At 40.5% G+C, this 15,780-nt stretch overlaps 1 protein-coding gene across 2 annotated transcripts in view; it reads left to right on the plus strand.

Moving 5' to 3' along the window:
* LOC126881974 (parathyroid hormone/parathyroid hormone-related peptide receptor-like) overlaps positions 1–15,780 on the plus strand; it is a 65,632-nt gene that overhangs the window by 19,363 nt on the left and 30,489 nt on the right. For both annotated transcript variants that reach the window (XM_050646721.1, XM_050646722.1), the window contains exons 2-3: positions 12,901–13,154; positions 15,466–15,640. In XM_050646721.1, coding sequence (XP_050502678.1) covers positions 12,901–13,154; positions 15,466–15,640 — 429 coding nt within the window. The remainder of the gene's footprint in view (positions 1–12,900; positions 13,155–15,465; positions 15,641–15,780) is intronic.

The raw sequence follows: 15,780 nt of genomic DNA on the forward strand, positions 1-15,780 counted from the left end.
GCTTAAACCGATTCGAATGTGCCATTATGACGGTTTTCTGGAAAGTACCTAATATTAGAGCGTTTCGATAAGACAAATAAAATACTTCAAAGCGTTGATACTAGTGTTGCCCAAATGCAAGACCAAGACGAGACTTAGACAGTCTTGGTCTTGGTCTTGCGCTCCCGGTCTTGGTCTTGGTCTTGATCTTGCAGCAAGAGTCTTGCAAGTCTCGCAGTTGCCCATTAGCCTATTGCATATCTTAGAACAAAGTAACAGAGAGGTACATTTTAAGCTTGAATATCATAGCCATAGTAAAGACTAGCCAAAATATCATAGCCATAGTAAAGACTAGCCAAATTAATAAATATCTAAACAACTGACACCGGGTGGGGTTTGAACCCACGATCGCTGTCTATGTTCTAACTAACTAAAGTTAAAACTACCTCTTAAAACCCACAAAATTTCATTTGCATATCTCAACCGATTTTAGAGCAATAAATAAATCGTCAGTTTGTAAGAAAAATTTCAACCCCTCCCTATTTGGTAAACAAAGCATTTATAAAGTAAGAAAAAACACAGTTTGATTGGTACACCCGGTATACACTGACAATAATTGACCTGTCTACCAACAATATATACAGGGTGTCCCGGAAAATAGTGCGTTCCTTAAAGGTATAGGTAGAAGGCACCATGTAGAACAAAAAACTCTTATAAAATTTTTTTCTAAATTCAACCGTTTGACCAAAAAACTATAAAACATTTTGGAACGCAAATTCAAATCTGGCAACTCTGCGAAGTACAAAAATCTAAACGTTAATAGTCCCATGTTTAGTAAACAGATAATTTGGAAGAATACTGTTTAGTGTCAACGCCGAAAATGTTTTTGAATCGTGTGTTCATGAGTAATATTATGATATTATGTTGTTTATTTATGGCAGATCAATAAATGGAGAGGCATAATACCTACTAAAATTCTTTCAAAATGTTTTGCTGGAATTTCTCGTCGTATGAGTGCATGTTACTCTATGAATAATTCATGTGTTCGCAAAAGTCGTGTTTCAGTTAAAATATGTGTTTTCATCTTAAAATATGTAAGTATAATTCGTTTAAAATTATGCCATATTTCAACTACATTTTTAAAAAAATTATAGTAAACAAGAATAGTAAGTATTAGGTTAGATTATTTTAAATACTGTAGACACAAACGAGTTCTTATTCACCAGTGCGTAACATGTTGCCAGATTATTTAATTTTCTGAAGATTAAAATTCAGGTATATGGAAACCAATGTAATCTTTTTTTTGGAAACGGTTAACTTTAGAAAAAAATGGTATAGGACTTTTTTGTTCTAAATTGTGTATTATATCCATACCTTTAAGGAACGCACTATTTTCCGGGACACCCTGTATTATTACTGCGATATTTATAAAGAATAGAATAAGACCAAATATTAAAAAAAATCACTTAAATTTAAATAACAACAGGTTTAGGAAATTTGAGACATTAAAAATGCCCCGTTTTTAAGATGGTATGGTGCCATGGACGTATAAATAAAGATGGGTGGTGCGTTAATTTCTTGGAGAAATATAAGTGCTAAGGTGACATATTTTTAAAAAGTTTAGATACGATATTCGATATTACTGTAGGCGTCGCAACGCAGGAATGTTGTGTTATATGAAGATGATTAGAAGACGACTATTCTCAAAACCAGGACAATTAATAATTTCAGAGCAAAGAAGTCGGCTGCTGAGCAAAGGCGTAGCTACCGCCGCGCTGTATCAATTATACGGGGCCCCGGCGCTGCATGTCGAAACAAAACTTCCATTTAAAAAATTGAACAAAATATTCTACAATTTCCCTAATAAAACGCTTTGAAACAGTGTATTGTTTGGATGTCGACCTTTTCGTGTAATGGATTCTTTATCTATAATATTTGCTGCCGTATTCCATAACAACAAAGTAGCTTTGTTTTTGGTTTCAAGTTACTTTTCATTGTTCATTCACTGTTGGCGGTGACACACTGTAAAATGGCCAAATTGCAACTTTTGTTATCGCTTAATCTTTGACGATTTGGAAAAGTGTGTATATTGTTTTGGGTATATTTTCGTGTACTTAATCTATTTATTGTTTAGTCCATTTTTTCATTGTCCAGTCACCCTTGGCTTATATAATATAACAAGAACAAGTGTTGTTGAAAAAACTGAATCTGTTTTCAAATCTATTTTTTGAGTTTGGTTTATTAGAGTTTATTAGGTTTATTAGGTTCAATTTGTGCAGTCGATTCAGAAAGTTTAAATTTTAAATTCAGAAAATATTGTGAAGTGAAAAAAATGAGTGAAATAAAAAGAGAGTAGCTGAGTGGAGCGATGAAAAGAAAAATGAAACAAAAAAAGGAAGAAGTTCTGAAGAAGATACCCAAAATTTCTTCATTTTTCCATCAACCAGATTCTCAAAGTGATTTAGGGTCGATTTCTCATACCTGCGGTAATCTATGGTTCAGTTGAACCAGGTTCACCGGTGAACCTCGGTTTTGTTTGGAATGCATTTCTCATTGCACGTTCATGTCAGTGCACGTTCTACAGCTTCGAGAAATGCCAATAGATGGCAAAAGTTAAAAAAACTGTCGCCATTTTGAACTACCTTTTTTATGCTGTTTTTGAATAAAGTTAAATTTAAGTATTTATAGTCAAATAGTCATTTGAATAGTTATAAATAAATGTTATAAAAACAAAAATAATGTTATCTTTTATCGTTAGGATTAATATAATCAAATAAGTTATATTTATATTATGATAGCGTTTCGTGTTAATACAAAGCATGCGTAATCCATGAAATAATCTGAACTGCGTTAAAGACCGTGTCTCACCATCAAATAATTTGATCAAACAGTTTGAACAAACTCCGGAAGTACGTCAAAGTGACGTCACAATTGCAGTTTTTTGAAATTCTAAAAATCTGTGCTTTCACTATCAGTCTAGTTTGATCAAATTTTTTGTATTGAGTTGTCTAACTTGTTTGTACTTTATTTAAAGTTAAAATTTTTCATTATTATCCACAATGAACACTCAGGATGTGACGTCACTAATGCCCGATTTCACCAACGATACCTAAACAGTTACCTTATTAAGTAATTCTTATCGATAGGAACTTCCTAAGTCAGTACTTAAGAACAAAAGCGTTTCACAACTAAAAGAACTGTTTATCTAGGAAATTCTTTCCTAGGTATTAATTCGTGTACGTTTGAACTATTTTTGATAAATAAAAAGAAGAATAAGATGACATTACCTTACTTTTTTGATTATTTGTCAAATTTGTTTGTTTGCTAAGTTGGTTTTATTCAGTTTTGTACCTACTGTTATAGTTATTTTATTTAGTAGTTATATTATTTTGTGAATTCAGTTTGTTAAGTTTTGTATGTTATTTGTATATGTACAGTTAAATGGAGGAAAAGAAAAGAGTTGTAAATTTCACATATATGACGAAAAATTAAAGTTAGGTGAATTGTCATTAATGAAATAATTTTAAAATAAATACCATGTTTAGTTCAAAAGGTGCTTCTTTTATTATTAATTTTTAATGATAGACTTTGATATCATGAATGGGTTTTTGATCAGTGTTGACAGTTCATTGGTTTTTGAAACACAACACTAGTTTGTTAGGTAGTAGGTAGCCTACATAATTTTGGCAATAGACCTGTAAAAAACTCCAAACGATTTTCTATATTTTCCAACACATATTTTATTATTAATATAAAAGATAACACAAAATTACGACTAATATACCTAATATTACAGAATAACAGAAAAATTAAGGTAAGAAACAAATTATTGACAAACGTCACAAGTACATTAGTCAAAATTGTAAAAATATAACCTGACTGTCAACGATAAGTAATACCTAAAGTTTAGGGAGATCGAAAACCGTATCCTAACGTAAGGTAATGCTTAAGCGGTTTAGGCAATTCTTATGGTATGGTGAAATCCGTTTTAGAGTTAGGAAGTACCTAAATCCACTTAGGTAATTCTTAAATATTTAGGTATCGTTGGTGAAATCGGGCATAACTGTCACTTTAGTTTGCTCAAACCCAGTTTGATCAAATTATTTGATAATGGGACGCGGCCTTAAGAAATCTTTGAACGGCCGAATTCCAGCGTTCAAGCATCGTTCAAGTTTAAACTTTTTTTTTTTTTTTTTTTCGTCTTTAAAGAGGGGGGGTCTGGAATCTTCAAAAGACACCTCAGTCCAGAACGCCGCCTGACTGACCTTAGTGCAGGATTCATTCTTCGTAGTACCAGCGATAGTTCCCGAGGTGCTTTAAAACGCTCTCTCGTCGCCGAGGCTACGCCGAATGCCTACCTGCTAAACCAGACCCTCCTCTGTCATCCAGCGCTCCGAAAACGGAATGGCCGCTGCAAGGTCGACATCGCTTCCGAAGCACTTTACCTTCATTTATCCACAGACTGTAAGCAAGGAGGCCCTTCATTTTCCCCGTTCCCCCTTTTTTGGTCCCAAGATTGGGTTTTTTTTTTTTGAGCTTCTTTCCCACAATCTGTCTCATACAATATATCTCACTTATTCGCCTCTCGTCAAAACTTATTCCCTCTGCCTTCTACTCGCCATATATTTCACCCGTATCGTTGGTACAGCTGTTTTTCCTCCTCTTCTTTTTTCTTGATCACTACACGGATATAGTTGTGTATGCTAGTCCAACCAGTTTTATTTTCAATCATTCTCTCAATCATTTCTCGCACTGTCAAAAAATTCACACCTGTCTCTCTTTCCATTCTATTTCTTTCTACTATCCATCTGTTGCACTCTAGCATGGTATGTGTAACAGTGTCCGGGTGTCTGCAGTATAGACATTCGTCAGTGTCAGCCTTTCCAAACCTAGAGAGGTAGGCTCTAAAACACCCGTGTCCTGTGAGCACCTGCGTCAGGAAATAGTCCAGTCGCCTGTGACCACAGTCCATCCAATCCTTTAAGTTAGGAAGCAGCATCTTTGTCCACTGTGCCACATGCTCCATGTTGTTCCATTCTTGCTGCCATCTTTCAATTGACCTTTCTCTTTCCTGTCTTCTCTCGGCCATAGTAAGCTCAAGGTCTCTTCTCTCATACAGTTCTTTTCTTTCTACTACCAACACATGCAGCGGAACACATCCAGTGATGGCCCACAAGGCTGCGGCAGACACAGTCCTGTAGGCGCATGCCACTCGCAGCAGACTTGTTCTGTCCACTCGTGTAATGAGCCCCCTGTAGGCCTGTATCCCTACCGCCTCACTCCAGACTGGGGCTGCATAGAGGACGATCGACTGAACAACACCGTGCAAGGCCCTCCTCCTTTCGGATTTGGGTCCTCCAATGTTGGGCATCACCCTCCCCAACGCAGCCGCACTGTTTGCAGCCTTTCGGGTCACCACCTGCACGTGCTCCCCCCATTTTCCATTCTGGTGCATCGTCACTCCTAGGTACTTTACGTGTTTCTTGGGTGTTAGACACGCTCCTGCACATTGTAGCTCCACACTTTGCCTGTTCCTTTTCCCCTTCAGAATGATGGCCTCGGTCTTCTCTGCCGCGAGTTTCAGTCCATGCTGTGTCATCCATTTCTTCACGACGCCGCCTGCTTTCCGTACCCGGTATTTAAGATCTGGCTCGTCCCGCGCCACTACCAGCACAGCGAGATCGTCTGCAAATGCGAAGGGAGACGTACCCTCTCCATATTCACAGTTCAGAATCCCGTCATATGCTAGATTCCATAGCGTCGGGCCCAAGACAGATCCCTGGGGAACACCTGCCGTCACATCCACGATCGTGCCTTTCTCCACCATAATTCTTCTTTCAGACAGATATTCCGCTACCACGTTCATCAGGTATCCAGGACACTCTCTCTTCTCCATTGCCTTCATTACCTCGTTCCACTGCAGCGTATTGAATGCATTCCTAACATCGAACAACAACAGGGCCGCCCAACGGTGTTCATCCCCTCTATTGCGCAATGCGTCGAATACACTCACGATTGCATCAATCGTGCTTCTCCCTTTACAGAAACCAAACTGCCTCGGGGACAAGCCTCCCGACCTCTCAATCATGCCATCGATACGTCCCCGCAGCATTCTTTCATACAGCTTACCGACGCACGGAAGAAGGCAGATGGGTCGATACTTTTCCCCAGCTTTGGGAAGCAGTACCAACTTCGATGTCCTCCAAGGCTCAGGAAAGGTCTGTGCTTCCAGCAGTGCATTCATGTGCTCCAGAAGCCACGCGGGCTCCGCCCGTCCTAGACACCTCACCGCCTCAGGTGATATCTGATCCAAACCGGGGGACCTGCGCGTCTTAAGTGCGCCCAATGCCTCGACAAGTTCATCCATGGTAAAGGGTACAGCCCGCTCAGCTTCCTCGTCTCTCCGTACACCATGCCACCTGCCCGCGGGAAAGAGCTCTCGTGTTACCTCGAGCTTCTTATCCATAGGCATTTCATACGAGGGGTACGCATGGAACTTTTTCATGGCGATCCTGTATCCTTGACCCCAGACGTCCTCATCCAGTTTTTCACACAGTTCTCTCCAGTGCCTTCTCTTTTCTGCACGAATTTTCCTGTAGAGTTCCCTCTTCCGTAGGCGGTACTCCTCCTCGATCTCCTCGATGACATCAGGATCGACTCCTGCTCTGCCCCTTGCTCTCGTTAGCCTTCTTCTCATGACTATACATTCATTTCTTTGTGTCTCGATGTCCGCGTTCCACCAGTAGGGCATCTTGTTTATATCTCGGCGACCCCTCCTGCTTCCCTCCATCGCTTCTTTAATTACCCTCTCCAGGTTTTCGACTGTCGGTGATTGACCCTGCATCATGCTAACTCTCCATTTGATCAGCTCCTCGTATACTTTCCAGTCATTTCCATCGCCGCATCCGCCTCTCGACGTACCAGACGCGCGGACTGCGTTAGTAGTTCCCGCCCCGACTATCGAGAATCCGATGTACTGATGCTCCGTTCCGGTGTAGTCTGGTAAAACCTTCCAGCCTCTTGCTTTCGCCGCTATTCCTTGTGTCGCCATAGTCACGTCGATGTACGTACCTGTACCTCTCCTAACAAACGTAGGCGCCAGACCTGTGTTCAGTACTACTAGATCCCGAGTACCCACCCAGTCGGTTAGTATCCTGCCGCGAGTGTCGGTGATAGGAGATCCCCACTCCGCTGCTTTTGCATTAAAGTCTCCCAGCACTACGCATTCTCCTCCTGTATTCCCCACTTCCTGCATGATCTCGTCCATCTTCCTCTCATACTCACCCACTGTTATGTTCGGAGAAACATAACAGCAGACCAGCTGCATCTTCTCCATCCGGACGATCACGTATCCTTCCTTCGGTTTAATTTCATACACTCGCAGCTTTCTATTGTAGATTCGTACAGCGGCCCTTCCAGTCGTATCCACAAACCATCCTCTTTTCTTAGCCGCTGTTGGGTTTGGCTCCGCCGTCACCAGCACGTCGATATTCTTTTCTACGGCGGCAGCCTCGGCGAGATCATGTGCTAATCTCGCCGTTCCCACGTTCGTTTGTAGTACTCTCAGCTCTCGGATCTTATTTCCTGTGTTCGCCATTTCTTAGACTCGGACTCCTTTCACGCTCTCTTTCATACTGTTTCCACTCGCGCGCTCTTCCTGGGACTAGTCCTTAGTGGTCCCTACTTTCAACCAGTCGGTTGAACTTTGGACATCTTCTTGAATTCGCCACATGCCCGGTCACATCGCAGTTGAGACATCTGATTGTTTCTGTCTTGCATTCCGACGCTATGTGACCCTCTTTGCCGCATCGGAAGCAACATCCTCTTCTGTTCTGCCCTTTACAGTTCCATTGCTTGTGTCCAAAGGCTAGGCATCTCAAGCATCTTGGTATTTCTGTCCTTGCTTCTATGACCCGACAGGAGGTATACTCTACCCTAATTCTTCTCATTCTTAGGATCTTTTCGGCCGCGTCTTCGTCGACATCCATCACTGCACTCATCATCCCTCTTTCTCCACCCCGTGTCTCGGTCCAGGTTTTTATTATGTCACATGCCCGCTCTTTACCTGCTGCTTCCTCTGTGGCCTTTTGGATCACATCCTCCGTTGTGTTGGGTGGGATTTCTTGCATCAAGATTCTTCTCTTTACGACGCCCCCTTTTGCCACTGCTCTCGACACACATGTGCTACCAGAGAGGAGTTTCTTCACTTCCTCCGCCATTTCCCTTCCTCCTCCCAGTTCCAGTGATATTCCTTGATTTCTGGTCTGTCTGATCCTTTTTATGTCGATGGATTTTCTTCCTGTGAGGTTACTTTTCACTTCTGTCATAAGGTCCGCAAATGATTTTTCCTTGTTTTTGCTGATAAGTACTACTCCACATTGTTCTCTGGGCTTGGTGTTAATGTTTGCCCACCCTCTTCTGGATTTTTTGCCTAGGAGCGTGATCGTCACACCCCTTCCTCTTGCTGCCCACTCCAGGATTCTCCTCGATGTCTCAACTCCTAGCGATGTTGGCGTGTGGATTCCCACTCTTTCTCTTCCTAGCTCCTCCATCTTCTGTACCAGTTTCCTGCATGTCTTGAGGAACTTCACCGACTCGAGTTCTTCCTTCTTGTTTGGGAGAAGTTTGAATCCATATTTCTCCTTGTCAATCCACGTTCCATCTACATGAGCAGACATCGTGACTCTCACAGTTCCCAGGCCTCCATCCTCATCTACCTCCGCTGGAACACCTGGTAGGTCAGGAAACATACCTTTCACCGTTTCCATGGCTTTTTTGTCCTGGTCGTTGTTGGTAACAAATACTGCCACGTCTGCTGCTATATCAGAGATGTCCCCCTCTTTCACTTCAGTTCTTTGGAAGACTTCCTCCGGCCAGTCCTCATTTAAGAACTCTGTTATTTCCTCGTACTCGCATATTGCCATTTTTTCCGTGATGGCGTCCACCCTCCTTTTAATGGCTTCTGGGTTCTCTAGGTCCACTTGAACACCCATTGTCGCCATTTTCTTGACTTTCAAGGGCTCCATGTTCGTCTGCACACCTCTGGATGTCGTGCAAACAGACTTCCTTGGAACCTCTTCTTTCTTCTTGCTTTCCTCCAGTTCCTCGGTATAATCGAACAACCGGTTTCTCAGGTTGTCGACCTCCTGCTTTATGGCAACCCTTGTATTTGGCACCTCAACCATGAGTTTTTCAAGGGCCGCTACACTATCCTGGAGGCGTTCCAACTTTGTTCTTGCATTACAGTTGGGTGTTTGCTCCTCTTCCTCCGATTCATCATCGGAACTGCTGTCAGAGCTGGTCGATTCCCCTTCTTCCCTTGCGTTTTCTTTCCTTTGACTCTTCGCTTTATTTTTTTCGTCCTTCTGTCTGTTCTCTTCTCCCTCTTTTTCTCTTCCTATTCTCTTTCTTTCTTCTTCTCTCTTGGTTTGCAGTTCCCCTCTTACTTCCCTTGTTTCCCTCTTACCTTCTCTTTCTTTTCCCTTGCTTCTGTTTGCGCTGGTTCTAGATCCGGGGTCTTCCTTTTCTTCCACTTCTCTTCTCCATCTTTTCTCCCCTTGATTCTCGTCCCTTTCTTTTTCCCCGCCTCTTCTGTTTTCTTTTTCGCCCCCGCTGCTCTCTCTTCCGCCTTTTTTGTTTTTCTTTTTTTGTCCCATCTTCCTTCCCACGAGTTGGGTCGTGTTGATCTGTCCAGTGGGGCAGTGCGCCCTTGCCCCGCCAAGGCTGTTTTCCCCTCGGGTTCGCCATCTCCCTTAGGCATCGCTTGTAGCCCACTACGTTACCCCTGGGCCATGCACCCCTTCGGCACGATGGTGTTACACCTTGAGGTTGGGGTGGCGGTATACTAGGATGGTGCATAGCCGCAATCCCTATGCATATCCGTTTGTTTTCAGTGGTTTCCTCCACTGGTTTTTAAATTCGTGGAGGTTTTCTCCTCGGGTATAGGTTTGGGTATCAGGACGTGTTTGATGGTAGGGGTGGGTGTCATATGATAGTTGGGGGGTAATAACTATCACACAGGGACAGGTTAGGAGCTGGGTTGAAGGACAGCGGTCAGCTGCTCCAAATTGTCGCCTTTTACGATGAGCAGGAGAAGCTGTGGAGGTATTCTACTTGAGAGGCCCGCCTCCACACGGGGAGTTCAAGTTTAAACTGCCATCGGTTGAACGTGAATTGAGAAAGTCGATTTTGACTTTAAACTGACGTTCACTAAAAGTAAAAGTAAGTAGGTACTAGATCTCTATCTACTAATGAAACAATAATTCTTATCTAATTGTCGTCTGTAACAGGGGTGGCCAAGGTCCTTGATATCCTTTGATAGAAATTTGAATTTTTTTAGAAGCCGTCATTAAATGCATATTAAAAAGTTATGCAAAAAAGAGGTGTTGAAAAATTTTTTACAGAACTTTTTTACTTCTTTTGATATTTTTTTAAATCTTAATGAATAAATGGTGACAGCACTTCTTAGTAATTCTTTCAGATGCTGGTTAGTTCGTACTGATGAGTATTTGAATTTCAGGAATTTTAAAGTGGAATAAAATTATTCACACATGTCTTCTTCTTCATGTGCCGTGCTCGATTATCGAGTGTTGGCTATCAAAATTGGCTAGAGTAATTTTGTTGGCGGCAGCTCGGAAAATGGAAGCTGGAGTTTCTCAAACCACTCTCTTAGGTTTCTAAGCCATGGCGTTTTTCTTCGACCTGGCCCTTTTCTTCCGTCTCCTTTGCCTTTTATTATTAAATGGAGTATATTATAACTCTCTGGGTGGCGCATTCTTCTCTAGGTGCCGTCTCCGCTTCGAAGGTTGGCAATCATCAAAGCGATTTTTACTGTTGAGAGTGCGGCTCTAAATAATTCGTTGTTACTACATCCAAACCATGCCCTAAGAATCTTCAGTCAAGAGTTAAATCAGCTATCAGCTTCCTATAAATCTTTTTCCTGGATTTTCCTTACATAATGAACTGGAGTATTAGATATTTATCTCCTCCTATCACATGTCCCATATATCTCAGTTTTCTTCTCTTAATTGTTAGAAGTACTTCTCTTTCCTTGTGCATACGTCTGGTTACCTCTACGTTGGTTATTCTATTTACCCATGAGATCTTCAGCACTCTTCGGTACATCCATATCTCGAATGTCTCCGGTCTTCTCACGTCAATTTTCTTCAGTGTCCACGCTTCCATCCCGTAGTATAATACGGATAGCACATAGCACCTCATAACATGGCCAAAAAAATATTCAAGTTTGCGAGTTTTTACTGCTCTGATGACTTCCCGTAATTTTTCCCCTCCGATGTATAACAACTTCGTTACGAACTCTATCCACCCAACTTATTCGTAGAATCCTCCGATACACCAAGGTTTCAAAGGCTTCCAGCTTTTTGAGAAGGGTATCCGTTAAAGTCTAACCTTCGACACCATACAAAAGAGTACACATTCACATAAGTACGGTGTTCCATTTAACATTTTCTAGCACTACCTTATATCAGTTTTTGAAAAGGGCCCCGCGAAAATCTTTGATACGGGGCCCCTGTGAGCTACGCCACTGCTGCTGAGAAAGAATGTATAACTAAAAAATTTTATTTTTACATTATAATAATGACCTCTCAGTACATGTCAAATATGTCGAGTGTTCTTTTAATGGATATTTTAATTCGCTATGCGAATATACAATATATAATACAATTTTTTTTGTTTCTCATAGAGTATCTAAGAATATAGCCGAACTTATATACTCCCTAAAACGACCCTCAGTTCTAACTGCAAGACGCAAGAGTCTCGCAGGCTTGTTCTTGTTCTTGCACAGGTACGTCTTGGTCTTGGTCTTGCGAAAACGCAAGAACAAGACCAAGACTGCAAGACCAAGACCGATTTTGGGCAACACTAGTTGATACCAACACTGAAGGCGCAACTACCCTTTTTTATAGGTACATATTTGATAAATTTTGTAAAGTCTTTACGAACCACTGAAACGTTTGAAACGTATCTTAAAAAAGCTAAAAACTGAAAGCTGAAAATTACGATGATAGTCGACAACGAAATCGAAGGCCTAAACTTTTTCCAGATGAAAATAGGGATGGTGACACCATTCTGACTGGCAGGGAGCAATTAAAGGTAGAAACATATTTTTCTATACCCACTTGATAGAGTTACGATAGAATTGAAAAATAGTATATGAAAATATGTTCAAAAATTGTAGAATCTTTTTACCATCAAATAAAGTTCCCATGAAAAGTTAATGGAGTGTGCCAAGTACCTACAACAATGCTATCAGGACGATCTGGAAGATTCCTTTCCACAAGAATGTTTGCATTTATTCGAGTTATTAAAAAATATTTAAAAATATTTAACGTAATTTCTGAAAAAATTACTCTATCAAATATGCGATTATATGTATATTCGGGCTCATAATTTGGAAGCCGTTTTTCCTAACGGCTTAAATCGCCTTGAGCATCTTTTCCACACTTTTCCTTTCAACGTTCCTTTCAACACTTTTAAACTTTAAAAACATACTTCAGATCAACCATGGAGCAAGATAGACTCAATTCCTTGACAATATTGACAGCAGAATCTGATTGGACAACAACCTTAGATTTTAATACGATTCTCAAATCATTTGCATCCATGAAATCTCAACGAAAAGTAATGTAATTATTATACTGATCTACATGTATTTTTTGAATAAAAATCTAGTTTTGGACTGTGTTGTTTCTATTTGCCTAGTTAACTTGAGTGGTGGCATTTTTAACTGGCGTAGGGCGGAAAATTTGTAAATCCGGCACTGATAGGAGTTGGTGTTATTGCCTGTTTTAGGATTACTTATTGATTTTCCAAGATTTGTGATAAAATGATTTTTAATGATAATAATTTTATCCCGTAGTTGTATCTTTTCTTTATCTGATATCTTTGTATTGTTTTTAGGGATTGGCAACATGGCAATGTTTAAAAAATGGTTCCTGGTTCGTACCCCCTGGAGACATATTTCCATTGTCGAATATTTCTCAATGTGGAACGTTTTTTATAACTACAAATCAAACAACATCATCTCCTCCAATTAACGATTTGAATATATTTTACTCAGAATGGATACCACGAATCAAAGGAATTTCACATTGCGGTTACACGTTATCTATAATATCGTTGATACTGTCTATATGTATATTTATTAGTATTAAGTAAGTAAATCGTTTTGCAGTTTATTATTTATATCATAACTACATAATATCAATGTTATAACTACATAAATCCCAATGCAGTAAATGATGCAAGGAAAGAAAAGATATTGATGGTTAGATCGGTATATCACACATCATATACTGGACGACCGTAGCTCAGCGGCAATATACTGGCCTACCAAGCCATAGCGCACAAGTTCGAATCTCGGCACAAACAATGACATTTTCATTTCTTAAAATGATACAAACCATTCACTGTGCTTCGGAAGGCACATTAAGCCGTTGGTCTTCCAAATTAACGCACAAGGACGCTGTCTGTGTCTCATCCTCTTTTAAGATTCTCACTATCCCTACGTTTGGTACTTAGTTACTTAGTGAAATAAAGCTTATGTTTCAGTCATTGTTTCTGATGATGTTTCTTTCGGTGATAGTGACAAATATTTCAGGAGAGATATAATAGAAGAGATAGAAGCGGATTTTGCTCGTGATAAGTAATATGGAGAAATTATACGGGGATATGTTGAATTAGTCATGTACATGACTTTCCCACACCGGCGGAAACCAGAGCGGGGGGCGAGAGTGGTTATAATGGGTCAGTCGCGATTTTTATATTCACCCCTGCCCCCATCCCTTTGTCCCCCACGTAGGGCTCCTACCTTGCAGATTTTGCTTAGTTACGTCATGACCTACTTATTCGCAAATTTTGGTGTACTATCTCTATCATGAGCGTCACAAAAAAAAATAATAAAAACCGCGATTTTGACCCCCTATAACTATCCTCGCTCCCCTCGTAGTATTACGTCCCTGAAGATTTTGCTTAGTTATGTCATGATCTACTTATTCCCAGATTTTGGTGCACTATCTCGATCAGGTACGTCACAAAAAATCCCTTATAATTTTTATATTCACACCTGCCCCCATCCCTTGTTCCCCACGTAGCGCTCCGCCCTTGCGGATTTTGCTTAGTTACGTCATGACCTACTTATTTCCAAATTTTGGTGTACTATTTTGGTCATGATCGTCACAAAAAAAAATAATAACCGCGATTTTGACCCCTTATAACTACCCTCGCTCCCCACGTAGCAGTACGTCCCTGAAGATTTTACTTAGTTATGTCATGATCTACTTATTCCCGTATTTTGGTGCACTATCTCGATCAGGTACGTCACAAAAAATCCCTTATAATTTTTATATTAACCTCTGCCCCCATCACTTTGTCCACCATGCAGCGTTCCGCCCCTTGAGATTTTACCCCTAGAAATTTTGATGCACTATCTTAATCATGATCGTCACAAAAAAAATAATAATAACCGCGATTTTGCTCCCCAAAAATAATAATAACCCTCGCTCCCCACGTAGCCTTACCTCCCTGGAGATTTTACTTAGTTATGTCATGATCTATTTATTCCCAGATTTGGTGGACTATCTCGATCAGGTACGTCACAAAAAACTCCTTATAATTTTTATATTCACCCCTGTCCCCATCCCTTTGTTGCCCACGTAGCGCTCCGCCCTTGCGGATTTTGCTTAGTTACGTCATGACCTACTTATTCGCAAATTTTGGTGTACTATCTCGATCATGAGCTTCACAAAAAAAATAATAATAACCGCGATTTTGACCCCTTATAACTACCCTCGCTCCCCACGTAGCATTACGTCCCTGAAGATTTTACTTAGTTATGTCATGATCTACTTATTCCCAGATTTTGGTGCACTATCTCGATCAGGCATGTTACAAAAAATCCTTTATAATTTTTATATTCACCCCTGCCCCCATCCCTTTGTCCCCCATGCAACGTTCCGCCCCATGAGATTTTACTTAGTTACGTCATGACCTACTTAAACCCAAATTTAGGTACACTATCTTGATCATGATCGTCACAAAAAAAATAATAATAACCGCGATTTTGACCCCTTATAACTACCCTCGCTCCCCACGTAGCATTACGTCCCTGAAGATTTTACTTAGTTACGTCATAACCTACTTATTCCCAAATTTTGGGCACTATCTTGACCATGACCGTCACAAGAAAAATAATAATAACCGTGACTTTGACCGCTTATAACTACCCCCGCCACCGCTCTGGTTTCCGCCCGTGTGGGAAAGTGATGTACACGACTAATTCAACATATCCCCGTATAGTATGTCCATATTACTTATAGCGAGCAAAATCCGCTTCCAGCTCTTGGACTAATATGAGATTAACATCCTTTTAATCGGTGATAGTGATAAATATTTCATAAATATGAGATTAACATCCTTTTGGTATAATAAGAAAATAATAATTTCTTGATTAATTATTTGTTTTAGGCGTCTGAGGTGTTCAAGGAATACCTTACATATTAATTTATTTATTTCATTTATATTAAGATCATTTATGTCGATCTTGAAGGACTCTTTACTTGTAAGAGGAACTGCACTATCTGTCGATGTTCATGAGTATGATAGTGACGGTCTACCAGTCTTCTCAGCAAGTCATAACTATGTAAGTACTAGAAACCAATAATGTTAAACCTGATATTATAAAGAATAATAATTCACTCGCTGACATATAAAACCGTATACACACGCCCTGACAAAACCTCCTGATACGTCAAAATTTCTCGACCATTTTTGTCGGGGTCA

Source organism: Diabrotica virgifera, chromosome 3, assembly GCF_917563875.1.
Source record: "Diabrotica virgifera virgifera chromosome 3, PGI_DIABVI_V3a".
NCBI lineage: Eukaryota > Metazoa > Arthropoda > Insecta > Coleoptera > Chrysomelidae > Diabrotica > Diabrotica virgifera.